Raw genomic sequence first — 19,794 nt, 5'->3', positions numbered from 1 at the left:
TAGGGGGAGGAGCCAGTACACACCACCTGACCTGTAAAAGCTTTACTTTTGTGCCCTGTCTCCTGCGGAGCCGCTATTCCCCATGGTCCTTTCAGGAACCCCAGCATCCACTACGGACTCCGAGAAATAGAATTATCGGTAAGTAAATTCTTATTTTTTGTGCGATATGTGAGAAAAGTTAACCTGAGATAAATTACTGCGTTTTCGCAGACAATTGAGGTCTGAGGAGTGGGAGTGGGTAAGATGGAAGACTGGCCTGACTGGTCTTGTTTCTCAGGTTCTCCTCACACAGAATGAAGTAAAACTGCTATTTATCATGCCTGTAATGTAGGAGGTATCCCAGGCATCTCCTGCATTCATGGTAATATAGGAGCACTCCGTCGTACCTATACAATGTGCTATTTTTAAGCTCCGAAAATTAAACATGTTCAGATGGTGTTAGCTCACTCTTACCTATTGAAAAAGGGTCCAGACTACCAAGGGCTTCCCAAACCCCGGTCCCCATGACCTGCAAGCAGTCCAGTCATTAGGGGTAGCCCTGCTTCAACACTGTTGTGAATGTAAATTAAACTGACATAATAATTATGCAATGTGTGCTCACGCATGGATATCCTTAATACCTGGACTGTGAGTGACCCATGAGGACCGATTTCACTGGCCAAGAGGGATCCATATGGATTCCAGTAGTGTAAAGTTTTGCCGCTGTCATTAGATGTGAAAGTCAAGCTTTTAAGGAATTGCCTTAAGCCCTGTCCCTGCTCTGCATCTTTGCTGAATTGCTGTGAAAAGTCCTTCACATTGAGAAGCGGACTGATAATCGCGGCAGAGTTTCGCCTTTATTGATACGTAAGCCCCTTAGAACCATCAGGTGAAAGCCAGCTGCTGGTTATCTATGCACAGATGAGTGGATGGGTGTGATGCAGAACCGCACAGCTGACGCTCAGCACCTGCCCTCTTGTATCATGTCAGTGTATCTCTATCTTTTCATCACTGACAACACTGAGCGCCTTGTTACAGTCTGAGATGCGAGTGGTTACGATATGAATACGTGCATTGATGTCACCGCCGGGTTTGCAGGTCAGCGTCTGACAGAAGAGAGAAGCCTTAATTAAGAATACGGTGCAGTGTGTGCTAGTGTGATATAAGCCCTGCCAACCAATCAGATCACGGCTGCCGTTGCTGAAGCGCAGTTTTACACACTGTATTAATGGATGGAGAGTTAGGCCCTCATTCCGAGTTGATCGCTAGCTGCTGTTGTTTGTAACGATCATTTAAAAAAACTGCAAAACTGCGCATGCATATTTACCGCAATGCGCACACGCGACGTACGGGTACAAAGAGCATCGTGGTTTTACACAGGTTCTAGCGATGTTTTTAGTCGCACTGGCGGACGCAAGGAGATTGACAGGAAGTGGGAGTTTCTGGGTGGCAACTGACCATTTTCTGGGAGTGTTTGGTAAAACGCAGGCGTGGCCGGGCGTTTGCTGGGCGGGTATCTGACGTCATTACTGGGACCTTTGTCGCAGCAATCGTCGCAGAGAATAAGTAACTACAGGGCTGGTCTTGTTTTGCACAAAATGTTTTTGCAGCCGCTCTACTGCACAGGCGTTCGCACTCCTGCATAGCGAAAATACACTCCCCAGTGGGCGGCGACTATGCGTTTGCACGGCTGCTAAAAGTAGCTAGCGAGCGATCAACTCGAAATGAGGGCCTGAAAACAACAGTTTGCAACAATCTGTGCAAGCGGTTGGAAGAAGGATCTTTTTGTTTTTCTAGTTGTAAATAACTATTTATTCCCAAACAGTAGTTTATATATATATATATATATATATATATATATATATATATCTATATCAGACGTCATTGGCATTCTTTTAATTCACAGTAAAAGTCAGGAGGCAGAGAATAAAGCTGGCAGTTCCTGTGTAAGAGTTATGGATGCTGTCAGCGACAAAAGGGCATTTCCTTTTCCAACATTAAGTTCTGCAAACAGGCAACGCCTGGCTGCAGGGCCCGGGACGCGGAGCATGTGATTAGCTGGGCACTGGGGGCTCTGCGCACGGATATATCCATGAAAGGATTATCTCATGTGTACAAACAGTGGAAGCAAAGCCTCCCCCAGAGCTTGGCACAGGCTCCCGTGGGGATATGAGGACGTGCAGAGCGCCCTGTGGTCACCTCTTTCTTACCACAGGGCAGTGCCAGCCTGTGCTGAGTTCACTTCTGGTTGGGAGCTGTGTGAGAAGGGAAGTGCACCCGGAGTTACAGAGACAAGACATCTAAAGGGTTAACGCCGTTAAAGGCACGTGATTGGTGCACTGTGTACGATGGTTAGCTGCCCTGTGTTTAAGTAGCGCTGTCAAGTAGGGTTAAATATAAAGAAAGAGCGAGAGTTATTCGTTTGTCATTTATAGCTGCTATCTTTTAATGACTTACCCTCCTGATCTGCTGTCATTACACCGGCGTTACCCAACATAAAACCTAGACTGCTTTTTTATATATTTTTTAAAAGTATATTAAATACAATAATGTCACGTGACATTACTCGCTGCAAGAACACTGGGCCTGATTCATGTTTGTAAGTAAAGCAAAAAAAGCAAGTAACTTTGTGTCTGGAACAAATCATACTGTCATGCAAGGGGAGCAAATACATGTGTATGTGTTATGTGCAGGGTAAATACTGGCTGCTTTTGCATGTAGCCCACAAGCATTATTCTTACACTGCAAGTTAGATTTCAGTTTGAACACACCCCATCCAAATCTAACCCTCTCTGCATATGTTACCTGCACCTGCAGTGCAGCATGGTTTTTCCCAGTTGCTTGCTTTTTTGCTTTACTTACAGTACAAACATGAACCAGGTCAACTGTGTCCATAATATCTCTTCCATCTCCAAGATTTCCGTAGCTGTAACGGCCACGCTTGTTCTAAATCAGAATGACAGCCCCCAATCAGAATGAGAATTCCCCCCCCTCCCCCCCTCTAAGCTGGTGACCTGAACTCCTTCTCCATCCAGACCAAACTTCCAAACCTCCCGAGCCATCCTGGCCAGGTCACTCTGCTCCAACCCATACCACCACGGCTGGGGCATTATACCCATTTTATTGCCCTGGGAAACAATGAGCAGAATGTATCCGATTTTAGTCAAATGTCAAAACAAAACAAACTTTTGTTTCCCAGCGCTGAATAGCTACTTATAAAAATATATATCTAATTCAATATACTTCTTAATTAAGCTGCAGGGTGCAGGTTATGCCTGTGTGTGCAAAACCAAAACTCCTGTATACACAAGAGACCCAAAAAGAACTACAAAGTGTCACAGTGCGCTAATAACTCAATTGAGCACCAGTATGGGTGGAGTCACGTGAACCCAAATGTTTATATTTGTTTTTTATTTTTTTATTTTCTTATATACTGTAGCAACACAAAAATAAATATATACAGACATATAGTTACTATCTATATACGTAGGGTAGGACTGGCCCACAGGGGTACAGGGGAAACCCCTCTGGGTGGGCCCCACTGCCTGGGGCCCCACATCCTCTTCTACAGATCAGGTTCCAAACTGTGCAATTGAATTATATATTATACATGTTACCTTATACTGCACAGAACTATGGTGTATTATGTACAGCGCATTGCTGTTATTACTCTGGTACATTACCATGCATGGACTAGCAGTACTTGCTATATATACTTATCAGGGTATCCGTTCACATGGTCGAGCATGTTATGGTCGACAGTCATTAGGTCGACCACTATTGGTCGACATTGACATGGTCGACATGGACACATGGCCGACACATGAAAAATGGTCGACACATGAAAGGTCGACACATGAAAAGGTCGACATGAGTTTTTTAACTTTTTTTGGGGGGGAGGGGACTTTTCCATACTTTACGATCCACGTGGACTACGATTGGAACGGTAATCTGTGCCGAGCGAAGCGGTAGCGGAGCGAAGGCACCTTGCCCGAAGCATGGCGAGCGAAGCGAGCCATGCGAGGGGACGCGGTGCACTAATTGGGGTTCCCAGTCACTTTACGCAAAAAACGACACCAAAAAAAGTAAAAAAACGCATGTCGACCTTTTCATGTGTCGACCTTTCATGTGTCGACCATTTTCATGTGTCGACCATGTGTCCATGTCGACCATGTCAATGTCGACCAATAGTGGTCGACCTAATGACTGTCGACCATAACATGGTCGACCATTCATACCGGAACCACTTATCAGGGGGCCCAGACCATGCGCTTTAATGGTTAACCACACCTATGTGATGGCTGGCCACACCCTTTCTGGAGACTAACCAACAATACCATTAAATATAGGCCCCTACCACTGCATTTTCCCGGTGGGCCCTACATGTCCCAGTCCGACACTGCCACAGGCCAAAGTTATTACATCCCTCCTGAGGAGTCAGTAATCTATGTGGGCTTCGTATAAATATAGTATGCAATTCACAATATGAGCGCAATATGAGCGCAATATGACCTTACCATCTTTGGAGAATTTATATAACTTTTTTTTTGCAGATAATTTTTTTTTGTTAATTATTTTAAAATATAACTGGACCCTCTTTCGTTATTTTCCCCTCAGCTCACTTTAAAATTGTTATAAAGGAGAAAAGTGTCTAAAAGCAATTACAGAGTAGGACCATTTTCCTTACTGTGTAAGCTGCAGAACCAGGTGTCTTGTTAGTTGCTTTTCATTTTACCCTTGTATGCCTTACTGCCGTGTTTTGCTAATCGCACAGTGTGACCTATGTATTGCATCCAACATGGCTGCCTCGTCTGGTACTCTCTTATGTAGAATAAAGAATGCATGGTTCTGAACTCTCCTAATATTTTTGTCTACTCAAATATGTGTAATTTCTTCGCCTTTAGAGAGGATTTATTAATAAAAATAGAGACAACTTCAAGCAAAATATATTTAAAAAATAAATGTCCATAACCACCATAGCACTCATCTTTGATGCTAACAGGGAGTTACAACTATTCAAATGTAGCCACTCTCGTTGTGGCTACATCATACCGCAATTGCACAACCGCTCCATGTACGTCTGGATGTTTAAGACGTTTGTGCGTCCATTTCGCATGAATGGGAGCGGCAAATGCCGCAGCTCGGCACACCTAGGCGTAGGCGCGCATAGCTGCGTCGAGGGTGCACGTTTACCTCAGATGTAGCCATGATCAGCGTAGCTACATCTGTATATACAGTAGTATTGGATAAAAACAAAAGTAATGACTAAAGCACAATATAATTCTCTTACACCTCTGCACATTAATAAAATGGATCAGCCTGCAACGGGATCCGGTCTGAAGATCGACAGTGTCTAGGTCGACAATGTTTAGGTCGACCACTATAGGTCGACAGTCACTAGGACGACATGGATGGAAGGTCGACAGGGTTTCTAGGTCGACATGTGCTAGGTCGACAGGTCTAAAGGTCGACATGAGTTTTTCACATTTTTTTTGGGGGGGGGGATTTTTTCATACTTAACGATCCACGTGGACTACGATTGGAACGGTAAAGTTTGCCGAGCGAAGCGGTAGCGGAGCGAAGGCACCATCGCGAGCCATGCGAGGTGACGCGGTGCACTAATTTGGGACCCCGGTCACTCTACGAAGAAAACGACACAATTTTCCCCCCCCTCATGTCGACCTTTAGACCTGTCGACCTAGCACATGTCGACCTAGAAACCCTGTCGACCTTCCATCCATGTCGACCTAGTAACTGTCGACCTATAGTGGTCGACCTAAACATTGTCGACCTAGATACTGTCGATAAAACGAACCACACCCGCCTGCAACACTGGCACACTGGGATTTAGGCAGAGAGCGAGAGTAGAGGATTTACTTTGCAACATTATAGGCTCACCAAACAACGCCAAGAAGATGTCATAGGTGCAGTCGCACATAAAGGATTAAGAGAAAGTCACTGGAGAAAAAGTACCAACTAATCGGCTCCTAGCTGCCATGTCACAGGCTGTGTTTGAAAAATGACAGTTAGGAGCTGATTGGCTGCGACTTTATCTCCATCCAAGGCTTAGTAAATAGACCCCTAAATTAGGAACATTATAGGCCCATCTAGACAGCGCTCTTCTAATATCTCCAATGGCCCATTTGCAGGCGCTTGTGGTTGCTAAGTAACGGCACTGTCCCAGTAGATGTGAGATTTAGTTTTTATCCAATACTATGCTATCCCCAAAGTCACAAGTCATATATTATAATAGTCATGGTAAAAGTCTGCCGACGCTTCGGACTAAGTTGCTCTTATCTTTGTCCAGTCACTAACCTTCTGCCAGTGTGCTATGCCATGCCAGGCCTCTGGAGGCATATGCAAGAGACAGCTACAGCACAGCCCTGATATAGGCAGTGTCCATTATGACATCACAGCATGACCTCACACACCCCACCACTCTCCTGTAGAATGGTGTCTGCTGCGGTGTCCTGTGGCATAAATCCAATAGAAACCAATACAAACAAGCAGCAGCACTCGGAGACTGAGTTATAAAGTCAGTGTATTAAAACACATAACATTCCAACGTTTTGGGGGCAAACCTTGACACAGGGGCAATTGTGCAGCGAAACGTTGCAGCGAAACACTTATGTGCTTTAATACATTGACTTTATAACTCAGTCTTCGAGTGCGGTTTTTTCGTATTGGTATATATATATATATATATATATATATATATATAGGTAATGAACCAGTACTCGCTCACATACAAAGGTTCAGCTTGCTGGGGGGCCTTCAGCAAAAGTAATGGTAGGCAATGAAAGACTGCAGCACTTCAATACTTACTACTAAAGCTCATGGTATGTTACATTCTCCGACGTTTCAACGCTCACCACTGCTTTCCTCAAGGTATACATGTACTGGCAATACAAAAAAAGAGTGTACAGTACATGCACTGACACTGTATTGTCAGTGTATGTATACCTTGAATGTAACATACAGTAACTATGAGCTTTAATATATTCTATTGAAAAGCAAGTCTTGGAGTGACGCAATCTTTCAGTACCCCCCATAATATGTCGTGGGACCCAGAAATACTGGAGTAGGACCCCAATTTTTTAAAGTGAGGGGTCCCTGGGACCCACAAAATGTTTGCTCAGCACGATCGCTGATAAGGCCAGTACTGACGGGAGAGATGTGTGCTGAGCGATCTTAACATCAGACCGCTCAGCATACATCTCCCCCCCCGCTTGTGCTGAGCGGGGGGGGGACGACAACGGGGGGCAGCTCACTTCACACAGCGCTGAAGTGAGTGACCCGCTAGATTGAGCCTGCATGCGGGCTCAATCTAGCACCGGCGATAGCGATGCACGCTATCGCTGGGGGACATACACACGGCAGATCCGTGCTTAAAATCTAAGCGATCTAGTCAGATTGCTTAGATTTTAAACACTGATCTCTCCGTGTGTACCCCCCTATAGTGTTTATGCATAAACAATATTTGTTCATTCCAATCGATGCACACATCCCCCACCTTCCACTTTAAAAGCTCAAATAGAAATATACTTTATTACTAATGACTGATTGTTATGATCACTGGCCCTCATTCCGAGTTGTTCGCTCGGTATTTTTCATCGCATCGCAGTGAAAATCCGCTTAGTACGCATGCGCAATGTTCGCACTGCGACTGCGCCAAGTAACTTTACTATGATGAAAGTATTTTTACTCACGGCTTTTTCTTCGCTCCGGCGATCGTAATGTGATTGACAGGAAATGGGTGTTACTGGGCGGAAACACGGCGTTTCAGGGGCGTGTGGCTGAAAACGCTACCGTTTCCGGAAAAAACGCAGGAGTGGCCGGGGAAACGGTGGGAGTGCCTGGGCGAACGCTGGGTGTGTTTGTGACGTCAAACCAGGAACGACAAGCACTGAACTGATCGCACAGGCAGAGTAAGTCTGGAGCTACTCAGAAACTGCTAAGTAGTTAGTAATCGCAATATTGCGAATACATCGGTCGCAATTTTAAGAAGCTAAGATTCACTCCCAGTAGGCGGCGGCTTAGCGTGTGTAACTCTGCTAAATTCGCCTTGCGACCGATCAACTCGGAATGAGGGCCACTATAATAGTGCAAATTGATCACAACAGCCAGTTTTGAAAAAAGTCACTTTATACTGCATTTCTCCTATTTACTTAAATAAGAATATCTAGATTATCTATATTGTGATTATTATATCAGGACGTTTTGGTTAACAAAAAATACTTTAACCACTTGCCTGGCGTGGTGGCATCAGGAGCGACCACACCAAGCAGTGTTTTATCTGACCTGGTCGCACAGGATGCGACCAGTCAGATAAACAGTGTTAGCAGCGGCAGGGAAGTGTCCCGAGGTTACCAATCTTCCCGACAGATGTTCCGATGTTTGAGATAAAATTATTATAAAGGTTAAATTCATGTTCTTCACCTAATTCACTCATTAAAAAAACGGAGCGGTTTTTGGGGACAAAAAAATCGTCCGTTAAGTGGTTAATGTTTTAGAAATAAAATAATAAAAATATAATACAGAAAGTGTAGAGCAGGTGTGAGGGTCTGCTTACCGTACTCATCACTGTACTAGTGCACAGGGGATCAGCAAAACTCTGTCAGAGGCACTGACTTCCTCATATAGGACCTGACTCTCAGTAAATCCGCAGGCGCTCTTCCGTATCGCCATGGCAGGCTATTTTATTTTATATATATATATATATAATTTTATTTTATTTCTTTTTTATTTACATTTTCTTGCCTCTTTGTTGTTGCTGCGTTGACGGTCTTGCGCGACCCCATTTGTCACAAAACCGGCCGATGGTGTTGCAGATGACTCAATACGGGATCCGGTCTGAAGGTCGACAATGTTTAGGTCGACCACTATAGGTTGACAGTCACTAGGTCGACATGGATGGAAGGTCGACAGGGTTTCTAGGTTGACATGTGCTAGGTCGACAGGTCTAAAGGTCGACATGAGTTTTTCACATTTTTTATTTTTTTTTATTTTTTCATACTTAACGATCCACGTGGACTACGATTGGAACGGTAAAGTGTGCCGAGCGAAGCGGTAGCGGAGCGAAGGCACCATGCCCGAAGCATGGCGAGCGAAGCGAGCCATGCGAGGGGACGCGGTGCACTAATTTGGGATCCCGGTCACTCTACGAAGAAAACGACACCAAAAAACAAACAAACAAACCTCATGTCGACCTTTAGACCTGTCGACCTAGCACATGTCGACCTAGAAACCCTGTCGACCTTCCATCCATGTCGACCTAGTGACTGTCGACCTATAGTGGTCGACCTAAACATTGTCGACCTAGACACTGTCGATTTGATGAACCACACCCCTCAATACATTACCATATTAGTGTTATCGCGGAGGTTCTATGTAAGCAGCAGTGATAGCAACTCCAACCTAAAACGAACATGTATGGGCGGGAGAGGGGGGATCGTAGAGACCCCTCGACATCGCAATCACTGGCTTCACTTACTAACATTAACAATTGCGTAGTGTAGAAAATCACAATTGCAATAGTGTACAACGCTGTATTAGGCCCATAGTCCAATTTAAAAAAAAGTTGAGTACTCATAATCAAAAATACTATTTAAAAAGTGTTTTTGTTAAAATTAAGTTAAAAACTCTAATTTAATGCAAACAGCGTTTGCAACTGAGATGCAACTGTTGGACCAACATTGCTGGGTGATCATATCATACAACCCATTAAAAACCTAGCAATCTGGTGGACCATTATGCAATAGGTAGCATCTATCCTTGTGTATCAATGCCTATTTCCCTATAGAGTGTAAGCTTGTGAGCAGGGCCTTCCTACCTCTATGTCTGTCTGTCTTTGCCCGGTTTTGTTCTATAACTGTTGTTCTAATTGTAAAGCGCAACGGAATATGCTGCGCTATATAAGAAACTGCTAATAAATAAATAAATTAGACCCTCCCACCCCACATAGCGCTGCAGGGTAGGGGGCGCTGTTGGCGGCACTTGCCAAATATCTGTTTTAATTACTTTAACTTGCAGCTTCCCCCCATTTGGAAGCCCAGCATCACCTGACCGCCCCAGTCTCCTACCCTGACCCCTTCTGTCACTGATAACTATAGAACATTCATAAAGTTAACTTGAGATTTCTTTGTTATTCAGTCATACTGTCCTTTATTACATTTCAAGATGCTGATATACCCGGGATTCAAACCTATTGCCTGTGGCATTGCAGTCAGACAATCTATTCATTGACCTATCTGCCCTTGCATAGAAAGCTAGAGAATTCTAAGCTAGAGAATACTATGTAAAGCTTACCTTGTACTTTGTGAAAACAAATGATCAGCATTGCGGCTGAGCAGATCTATGTAGTGTGTGGCTGCAAGCATTGGATGTGTGGCTGCACACTACATAGATCTGCTCAGTTGCAATTCTAATTATATTTTTGCAGATTACAAGTAGCACCATATTGTTAGAAATGTCATAGTTTTTATGTAGGATCAAATACATCATGTTAGAGGTTTGAATCTTGGGTATGGCAGTATATTGAAAAGTCTTTAATAAAGGGTATTCTAACTGAATAATAGCAAGCTCTCCAGTAATGTGCATGAGTGTGGTATATAGAGAATTTGTGTTCAAATCCATTTCCTTGCAATAGTCTATAAATGTGTGTGTATAATATCTATCTATCTATCTATCTATCTATCTATCTATCTATCTATCTATCTATCTATCTATCTATCTATCTATCTATCTATCTATCTATATTATACACGCTGTTCCACCTGCAGGCCACAGTGTCCCACGGAGGCTCCTGCACTCCCAGCGTCTATTCACTATAGACAGAGGGAAAGGGGGCATGCCAGCAGCTCACAGAGCCGGGGGCGTGGCTCGCGACCGCTGCACCCGAACAAGCCACACCCCTTTTCTATAGGCTATACCCCTTTTCAGGCTTCTGCCGTCGATGTTCCCACAGCCTAAAGATGAAAATTACAGTCCTGACATACACGGTTGGGAATAAGGCATTTAGCCACGTTGGATTACAGTGAGATTGCATTTAGGATACTCCGATGAAAACCAGGGTATTATATCCAGTTTATCTTCCTATATCCTATACTATCGGACAAAACTTGAAATCCCTGTGGCTACAGCATCCTGCATATTTTTTTAAAGTTTTTTCCTTTTAATTATTTTCACTGTGCACAGAGAATATTAGAAGTGATGAATTTCATTGCACCTGAACTGCCATAGTGATTACCATGCGATCATGTGATAGATCGCATGGTAATCACGTGATGGGTAAGTCACCGCCGAGTGGGTTCCCATCGCGCATCGCAGTACAATATATCGCATGTGTTTAAAAACACATGCAATCGCACTGCAATGTAATATATATAAAGTGCAGCACCTATTTTGCAACGCGATATTCGAGTGGCATGCCCGCGCATCGCGTCACAGGGTGCTCAATATGTGCATACAATCATGTGATTGATCGCACAGATGCGATCGAAATCGAAGGATTGTATGCTATATTGTGTAAGTGTATGGGCTACATTACTGCATGTCTTCCAGTTGCAGCAGACTGAGGGAATGTGTCAATCCCTGGAGAGAAATAAAGTGGAATATTAGCCCAAAGCAACCAACCAGCTTGTTACTGTCATTTCAAATACAGGGGCAGATGTATTAAGCCTGGAGAAGTGATTTAGCAGTGATAAGTGCAAGGTGATAACGCACCAGCCAATCAGCTCCACTATGTAAATTAACAGTTGGGACCTCATTGTTTGGTGCGTTATCACCTTGCTCTTATCACTGCTTTATCACTTCTCCAGGCTTAATACATCTGCCCCGCAGCGTTAGATAAATGACAGTTAGGAGCTGATTGCTTGCTTTGGGCAACTTGTACACTTTACCACGCTCCAAGACTTGATACATCTTCCCCTGGATGAGTACAATGTGGTCAAATACTTGCAACCTGCGTGGAGCGTGAGGATAGAGAGGGGACACTCCAAACCTTCTCCTTTCTCAGACCCCAGTTAGGACCAACATAGGCCTATCACCATTCTAAACAAAACAGACAGTCACCAAGTGCAGTGCATGCCCCCCACCCTGTACAGCCTCTAGCTCTCATCTCACTCACCTCATTGCATATTGGAGGCTCCCATAATCCAAGCTGCCCCGAAACTAAATAAAAACAGAAGGGGAAGCAAATAGACAGTTCTCATGCAACTAAGACTATGGAACAATAAGAGACAGACAGCTTATATTGAGCACAGTGCATAGGCAAACTCAAGGGGGGTTTCCAGTCACCCTGAAATCCCCATCTCCCAGCCAGCAGCTCAAATCATGACCACAAGAGGTGGAATGAAGCTGTTGCACTTGCCCAGTGGTAGCAGCTTCGCCTACCATGTCTGATGTTGTGTGCGGATCTGAGCGCTCAGTCAGCTCACTGGTCCAGAGAGTAGCTGCCACCAAGAAGAGACAGGCGTCTTAACATGAGGCGGGATAATGTGTTTTTAGAAATAGCAGTCTTGCACTAGTTCTCTTACGTATTTATATATTTATTAGAGGATGTTTAACTCTGATGTGCTAGTCCTACTGCTGCATTTAACGGATGTTAGTATTGCAGACACTTTGGGGGTCATTCCGAGTTGATCGCTCGCTAGCTAGTTTTAGGAGCCGTGCAAACGCTATGCCGCCACCCACTGGGGAGTGTATTTTAGCTTAGCAGAAGTGCGAACGTTTGTGCAGCCGAGCTCTGCAAAAACAGTTTGTGCAGTTTCAGAGTAGATCTGAACCTACTCAGCGCTTGCGATCACTTCAGCCTATTCATGTCCGGGTTTGACGTCATACACGAACGCCCAGACACTCCTGCGTTATTTCAGACACAACTGCGTTTTTGCAAACACTCCCTGAAAACGGTCATTTGACACCCAGAACCGCCACCTTCCTGTCAATCTTCTTGCGGCTGTCAGTGCGACTGAAAACTTCGCTACAACCTGTGCACAACCACAACGGGCTTTGTACCCATACGACGCACGTGCGCTTTGCGGGGCATACGCATGCGCAGAAATGCCGATTTTTAGCCTCATCGCTGCGCTGTGAAAATTGGTAGCGAGCGATCAACTCGGAATGACCCCCTTTGTACGAGGCAGACTATAGCTTGTTAAACGCTGATTACTGGCCTCACTTGTTGTAAAATCATGCATTTGGAAACTTTCTTCTAGAAATCCTCCGTTTGCCTCTGCAGTACCACTCAATCCCAGTCTCTTGGCCAGAGATGACCTCCTCAGTCTTGAATTAGTGGGACATATCCTTTGCAGAATGATGAAGGAAGACTCGGGAGTCTTGCCAAATTGATCTATTTTGCAGCACTCCACCAAAAAAACACAAACCACAAATTACCGTAATCCTCCTCCCCCTTCCCCAAATGACTCAATCACAGGGCCTAATTCAGATCTGATCGCTGGGCAGTGATTTTTGCAGTCCTGCGATCAGATAGTCGCCGCCTACAGGGGGAGTGTTTTTTCGCTGTGCAAGTGTGCGATCGCATGTGTACGCCGAGCTGCACAAAGTGATTTTGTGCAGTCTCTGCTCAGCCCAGGACTTACTCAGCCGCTGCGATGAGAGCTGGCTGATCGGGACCGGAGCTGACGTCAGACACCCTCCCTGAAAACGCTTGATCCCGCCTGCCTTTTTTTGGACACTGCCTGTAAACGGTCAGTTGCCACCCACAAACGGCCACTTCCTGTCAATCTCCTTGCGAATGCCCGTACGAATGGATTCTTCGGACCATCCTGTCGCAGGGCGCCGATGCCCGTTGCAGCACAAAAAATGCACAGCAGCGATCAGATCTGAATTACCACCCATAGTCTGAGGCACTAATCCGACCAGTGCAGGACTTCAGAGAACTGCAGGGGAGAAGGCCGCCAGAAACCGCTCCTGTAGGAAAGCTGCTGTATTGTACATACGTTACCTTTGCTTAGTTTTTTGAATCATAAACCCATAGATTTATTGTCTGCACTCGGAAAGAAATTACATTTGCAGTCCATAGAAAAAGCCATATAACCTTCCCCAGTAAAGGACAGTGGGGCAGATGTATTATCCTGGAGAAGGCATAAGGAAGTGATAAACTAGTGATAAGTGCAAGGTGATAAAGGCACCAGCCAGCCCGCTCCTAAAGGTGGGTACACACTGGAAAGATATATCTGCAGATATATCGCCGTACACACACAGCGACGTGCCAATATATCGGTAGATATATTGGGCGTCGGCTGTGCTGCGGGGCCGACGCGATACGTCTGTGAGCGACGGAGTTCACAGACGTATCGGCCGTACACACTGGCCGACGGACCCGCGATATATCGGCCGTTCAAGAGAACGGCCGATATATCGGCCAGTGTGTACGGGCCTTAACTGTCAATTTGAATATTGGAGCTGATTGGCTGGTCTGTATATCACCTTGCATTTATCACTGGTTTATCACTTCCTTATGCCTTCTCCAGGGCCCTCATTCCGAGTTGATCGGTCGCAAGGCGAATTTAGCAGAGTTACACACGCTAAGCCTACGCCTACTGGGAGTGTATCTTAGCTTCTTAAAATTGCGACCGATGTATTCGCAATATTGCGATTACACACTACTTTGCAGTTTCTGAGTAACTTCAACCTTACTCTGCCTGTGCGATCAGTTAAGTGCTTGTCGTTCCTGGTTTGACGTCACAAACACACCCAGCGTTCGCACAGACACTCCCCCGTTTCTCCAGCCACTCCTGCGTTTTTTCCGGAAACGGTAGCGTTTTCATCCACACGCCCATAAAACGCAGTGTTTCCGCCCAGTAACACCCATTTCCTGTCAATCACATTACGATCGCCGGAGCGATGAAAAAGCCGTGAGTAAAAATACTATCTTCATTGTTAAATTACTTGGCGCAGTCGCAGTGCGAATATTGCGCATGCGTACTAAGCGGATTTTCATTGCGATGCGATGAAAAATACCGAGCGAACAACTCGGAATGAGGGCCCAGGTTAATACATCTGCCCCAGTGTACTCTGTGACTGGCCTATAAATCTCGCAGGCGCACTTTCTGGGTGTCGCTGTGGTTTTTGTTGTGTATTAGAATTTGTTGGGCTTTTCCATATACAGACATGAGGCAGAAATACTAAGTCACGGCATATTAGTTCGCTGATTTACGTATGTGGTCTTTTCTCTGTATAGTCTGGTCACTTCAGCAAATTAGAGGTTGTGGGGCGGATCCACAATCCTATATAATAAAAGACTAATGCTCATCCTCAGCTCTATGGGGGGAATTCAAGTGTTTTGCACGCCGGCGGCCACGAGATGGCGGCCGACGGAATGGCCGCCCTGTTCAGGCATGCACAGCCAACTGCACTGATATTACTGTTATGTTGTTTCCGTTATTTTGACGGGGCGGGTAACTAGTTGCCATCTGTTATCTTGCTTATCCATAAGACTGATCATTTTGAGTCTCAGTGACAGGCTTGCAGTCTTCTAGGTAACGGAAGCGCTCTGTACGATTGGTGATCACACACAGAAACGTTCTTTTCATGTTGGTTGAGAAGTATAAATACATAATTTAACTTGACTTTTTATCAAAGTTGCAATTTAAAGTTATAAAAAGACTCAGTTGCTTTACATTCATGCTTCATATATAGAAATGTACATGTTTATAGTGGTTGGCCTGTAAGTGGAGCTTTGTACATTGTGTGTGAGTTACGTTGTGTCGTTTTGTGTAACATACGCCCATTGGTCTATGCTTTATTATAACAAATAATATTAGTGGGGAACGTTACCTGATGTATTCCTGTCTGCTGTCTATTTAGAAGGATGGACCCACGAGGGCGTTGCACATTGTGGAGGAGCTCGTCGCCTCGGAGAAAGCGTAAGTATATACTTGCACTAGTCCTATACCAGCAGTATATGTACTTTTATCATAGGTGTACAGGTAATGCTGCACTCTGAGTGTGAGACAGCTAGCTGTGCATGTGGAAGCCGTCACAGGAGACCCCCGGCGATGGCTGCTGCTAAAGATACGCAGCTGTAAGGATAGGAAGAAAACATACAGTATATCCAGCGAAAACCATTTCCCCTGTGTTTAGGGCTCTCCTCCCTTTGATGAATACTGTGAGTGTGTACAAACACGTTAGATACATTGGAGGTCATTCCGACCCGATCGCTCGCTGTAGTTGTTCGCAGCGCAGCGTTCGGGTCGGAACTGCGCATGCGGCAGCGCAGCAGTGCGCCGGCGCATGCCGGACGGCCTAAGGCCGTTGTTCCCTAGCGATCGCTTCTGCCTGATTAACGCTGGGCGGGAGGGGGTGGCACGGCCAACACAGGCGTGGCCGGACCGTGCGGGGGGCGGGCCGCAGCGGCTGCGTGACGTCACACGCAGCCGCTGCGACCAGGGGCAGCGACGAGAAACTCCCGGTCAGCCGCAGGAGCTGCGCTTTTGTACTTGTGCCCCCGGTGGACAGACATGCGGGGCGGGCTAGCCCTGTGCTGGGCGTCCCCCCGCATATCTGGGAACATGATCGTAGCTGTGCTAAATTTAGCACAGCTACGATCAACTCGGAATGACCCCCATTGTACTAATGATTTTCCTGAGCAAGCTACATAGGGGGTCATTCCGAGTTGATCTCTCGCTAGCTGTTTTTAGCAGCCGTGCAAACGCATAGTCGCCACCCACGGGGGAGTGTATTTTCGCTTTGCAAGTGTGCAAACGCCTGTGCAGCCGAGCTGTGCAAAAACATTTTGTGCAGTTTCAGAGTAGCTCCTGGACTTACTCAGCCCTTGCGATCACTTCAGTCTTTTTGGTGCCGGAATTGACGTCACACACCTGCCCTGCAAACGCTTGGACACGCCTGCATTTTCCCTACCACTCATAGAAAACGGTCAGTTGCCACCCATAAACGCCCTCTTTCTGTCAATCTTCTTGCGATCGGCTGTGCGTATGGATTCTTCGTTAAATCCATCGCTCAGCAACGATCCGCATTGTACCCGTACGACACGCCTGCGCATTGTGGTGCAAACGCATGCGCAGTAGAGACCTGATCGCAGCGCAGCGAAAATCGGCAGCGTGCGATCAACTCAGAATGACCCCCATAGAACATTGCTGCATTGCAGATTATGGAGATGTTATAGTAACTTTGAAGTCCCTCTCCCTCCCTCCTTCTCTCTCTCTCTCTCTCTGTCTGTCCCTCTATCTCTCTTTCTCTCTCCCCCTCCCCACCTTCTCTCTCTCTCCTGTGTCTGTCTGTCTCTCTCTTTCTCTCTCCCCCTCCCCACCTTTTCTCTATCCCTTTCTCTCTCCTGTCTGTCTCTCTTTCTCTCTACCTCCCCTCTCTCTCTGTCTCTCCTGTCTGTCTGTCTCTCTCCCCTCCTCCCCACCCTCTCTCTCTCTCTCTCTCTCTCTCTCTCCTGTCTGTCTGTCTCTCTCCCCTCCTCCCCACCCTCTCTCTCTCTCTCTCTCTCTCTCTCTCTCCTGTCTGTCTGTCTCTCTCCCCCCCTCCCCAACCCCTCTCTCTCTCTCTCCTGTCTGTCTGTCTCTCTCCCCCTCCCCACCTTCTCTCTCTCTCTCCTGTGTCTGTCTGTCTCTCTCTCTCTCTCTCCCCCTCCCCACCTTCTCTCTATCCCTCTCTCTCTCCTGTCTGTATTTCTTTCTTTCTCCACCTCCCCACCTTCTCTCTCTCTCTGTCTCTCCTGTCTGTCTGTCTCTCTCCCCCACCCACCCTCTCTCTCTCCTGTCTGTCTGTCTCTCTCCCCCCCTCCCCACCTTCTCTCTCTCTCCTGTCTGTCTGTCTCTCCCCCCCCTCTCTCTCTCTCTCTCTCTCTCCTGTCTGTCTCTCTCCCCCTCCCCACCTTCTCTCTCTCTCTCCTGTGTCTGTCTGTCTCTATCTCTTTCTCTCTCCCCCTCCCCACTTTCTCTCTTTCTCTCCCCCTCCCCACCTTCTCTCTATCCATCTCTCTCTCCTGTTTGTATCTCTTTCTCTCTCCACTACCCACCTTCTCTCTCTCTGTCTCTCCTGTCTGTCTGTCTCTCTCCCCCTCCCCGCCCACCCGCTCTCTCTCTCTCTCTGTCTGTCTCTCTCTCTCTCTCTCTCTCTCTCCTGTCTGTCTCTCTCCCCCTCCCCACCTTCTCTCTCCCTGTCTCTCCTGTCTGTTTGTCCCCCCCCCCCAACCTCTCTCACTCTCTCTCTCTCTCTCTCTCTCTCTCTCCTGTCTGTCTCTCTCCTCCTACCCACCCTCTCTCTCTCTCTACTGTCTGTCTGTCTCCCCCCCTCTCTCTCTTTCTCTCTCCCCCCTCCCCACCCTCTCTCTCTCCTGTCTGTCTCTCTCCTCCTCCCCACCCTCTCTCTCTCTCTCTCTCTCTCTCTCTACTGTATGTCTGTCTCTCTCCCCCCACCCTCTCTCTCTCTCTCTCCTGTCTGTCTGTCTCTCCCCCTCCCCACCTTCTCTCTCTCTCTCTCTCTCTCTCTCTCTCTCTCTCCTGTCTGTCTCTCTCCTCCTCCTCCCCACCCTCTCTCTCTCTCTCTCTCTCTCTCTCTACTGTCTGTCTGTCTGTCTCCCCCCACCCCCCCCCCTCTCTCTCTCTCTCTCTCTCTCTCCTGTCTGTCTGTCTCTCCCCCTCCCCACCTTCTCTCTCTCTCTCTCTCCTGTCTGTCTCTCTCCCCCTCCCCACCTTCTCCCTCTTTCTCTCTCTTTTCCAATTTCAATGAAATGAACTCAAATATGGTTCTCAGCACTAAATTAAATATTCATATATTTTAAAGATCATTTACAGAGCGATAAAGTGAAAATAATTACTAGTTGCAGATTGTATCATTTCCCTTTGAAAACAAACTCTAATGTTTTATCACTCGCAGCTTTTTCAGTACTAATAATGCGTTTTCTTCCAGATACGTGGAAATGCTGAGACGTCTGTACACAGTAAGTGAACATTCATTTTTCTACTGCCGCCTATTACAGTCTACTTGTATAGTCTGTATTGCAGCAGCCGAGGGATGGCTGGTAGCGGGGGCAGGAGAGTAATTTCCCCAGAGCTACTCTATGAGAACAGACATTGAGTGACTGACAGTCCTTCCTTCAGTGCTGCCCGGCCATTGTATATATGAGCCAAGTGTCTGTATGATTGTACTGTGATTGCTGTATAGAAGGTCGTACTGGAGAGGAAATAGTTCTCAGGATATCATGGAGGTTGAGACATCTGCTCGGCCATCATATCTAGGTCCAGAGCCAATCCATTAAAGCTAGGAGCCAACCTTATCTTTTGAGGAGCCAGGGAACACGGACATCCACCGACATCAACACAAACAACTTCAAAAAGTTTGGGCTCAGCAGTAAATTGCTTCTCAGTTGCAAAGGCTTCTGGGACGCCCCTGCCAGGCCATAGCGCCATATATTACTATATGGCGTCACTTGCTCCTTACCTGACACCATCTGGCTACAGTCACCCTGATCTGACACTCTGTGTTGCTATGGGCAACATCCCATCTTAAATAGAACTCCCATCTTAATAAGTTTACCCCAGTGTGTCCTCACAGTGACTATCGGGCACACTCAGCAGATACATTTCCTCCTCACTCTTGTGCGTTAGGTTGTTACAGAGGAGGAAATGAGAGGAGAATGGAAGTGATGGGTATAACAATACACATGGGAGGGGACGGATAAATAATGGATGATAAAACATGTTTGCAAACAGCTTTAATGTTCCTGAAACTGAGAGTGCTAAACACAAAATCCCATACATAATTAAAGGCAGAGTTACACAAATTGCAGTGTTACCCAGAGCGCAGCTTTGTCACAGGACAGAG

General features: G+C 46.3%; 1 protein-coding gene and 1 long non-coding RNA gene across 6 annotated transcripts in view; one reads left to right on the top strand and one right to left on the bottom strand.

The window, feature by feature from the left end:
- Positions 1 to 6,374, bottom strand: part of LOC134958554 (uncharacterized) — a 101,265-nt gene extending 94,891 nt beyond the window's left edge. For both annotated transcript variants that reach the window (XR_010187059.1, XR_010187058.1), the window contains exon 1: positions 6,295 to 6,374. This is a non-coding gene — a long non-coding RNA (uncharacterized LOC134958554). The remainder of the gene's footprint in view (positions 1 to 6,294) is intronic.
- The window catches only part of FGD5 (FYVE, RhoGEF and PH domain containing 5), a 244,466-nt gene that overhangs the window by 83,686 nt on the left and 140,986 nt on the right, over positions 1 to 19,794 (top strand). For all 4 annotated transcript variants that reach the window (XM_063941238.1, XM_063941236.1, XM_063941235.1 and 1 more), the window contains exons 4-5: positions 15,808 to 15,866; positions 18,880 to 18,910. In XM_063941238.1, coding sequence (XP_063797308.1) covers positions 15,808 to 15,866; positions 18,880 to 18,910 — 90 coding nt within the window. The remainder of the gene's footprint in view (positions 1 to 15,807; positions 15,867 to 18,879; positions 18,911 to 19,794) is intronic.

Source organism: Pseudophryne corroboree, chromosome 9, assembly GCF_028390025.1.
Source record: "Pseudophryne corroboree isolate aPseCor3 chromosome 9, aPseCor3.hap2, whole genome shotgun sequence".
Lineage (NCBI taxonomy): Eukaryota > Metazoa > Chordata > Amphibia > Anura > Myobatrachidae > Pseudophryne > Pseudophryne corroboree.
Note: the sequence above shows the minus strand (reverse complement) of the source record. Positions and strands in the feature narration are given on the sequence as shown.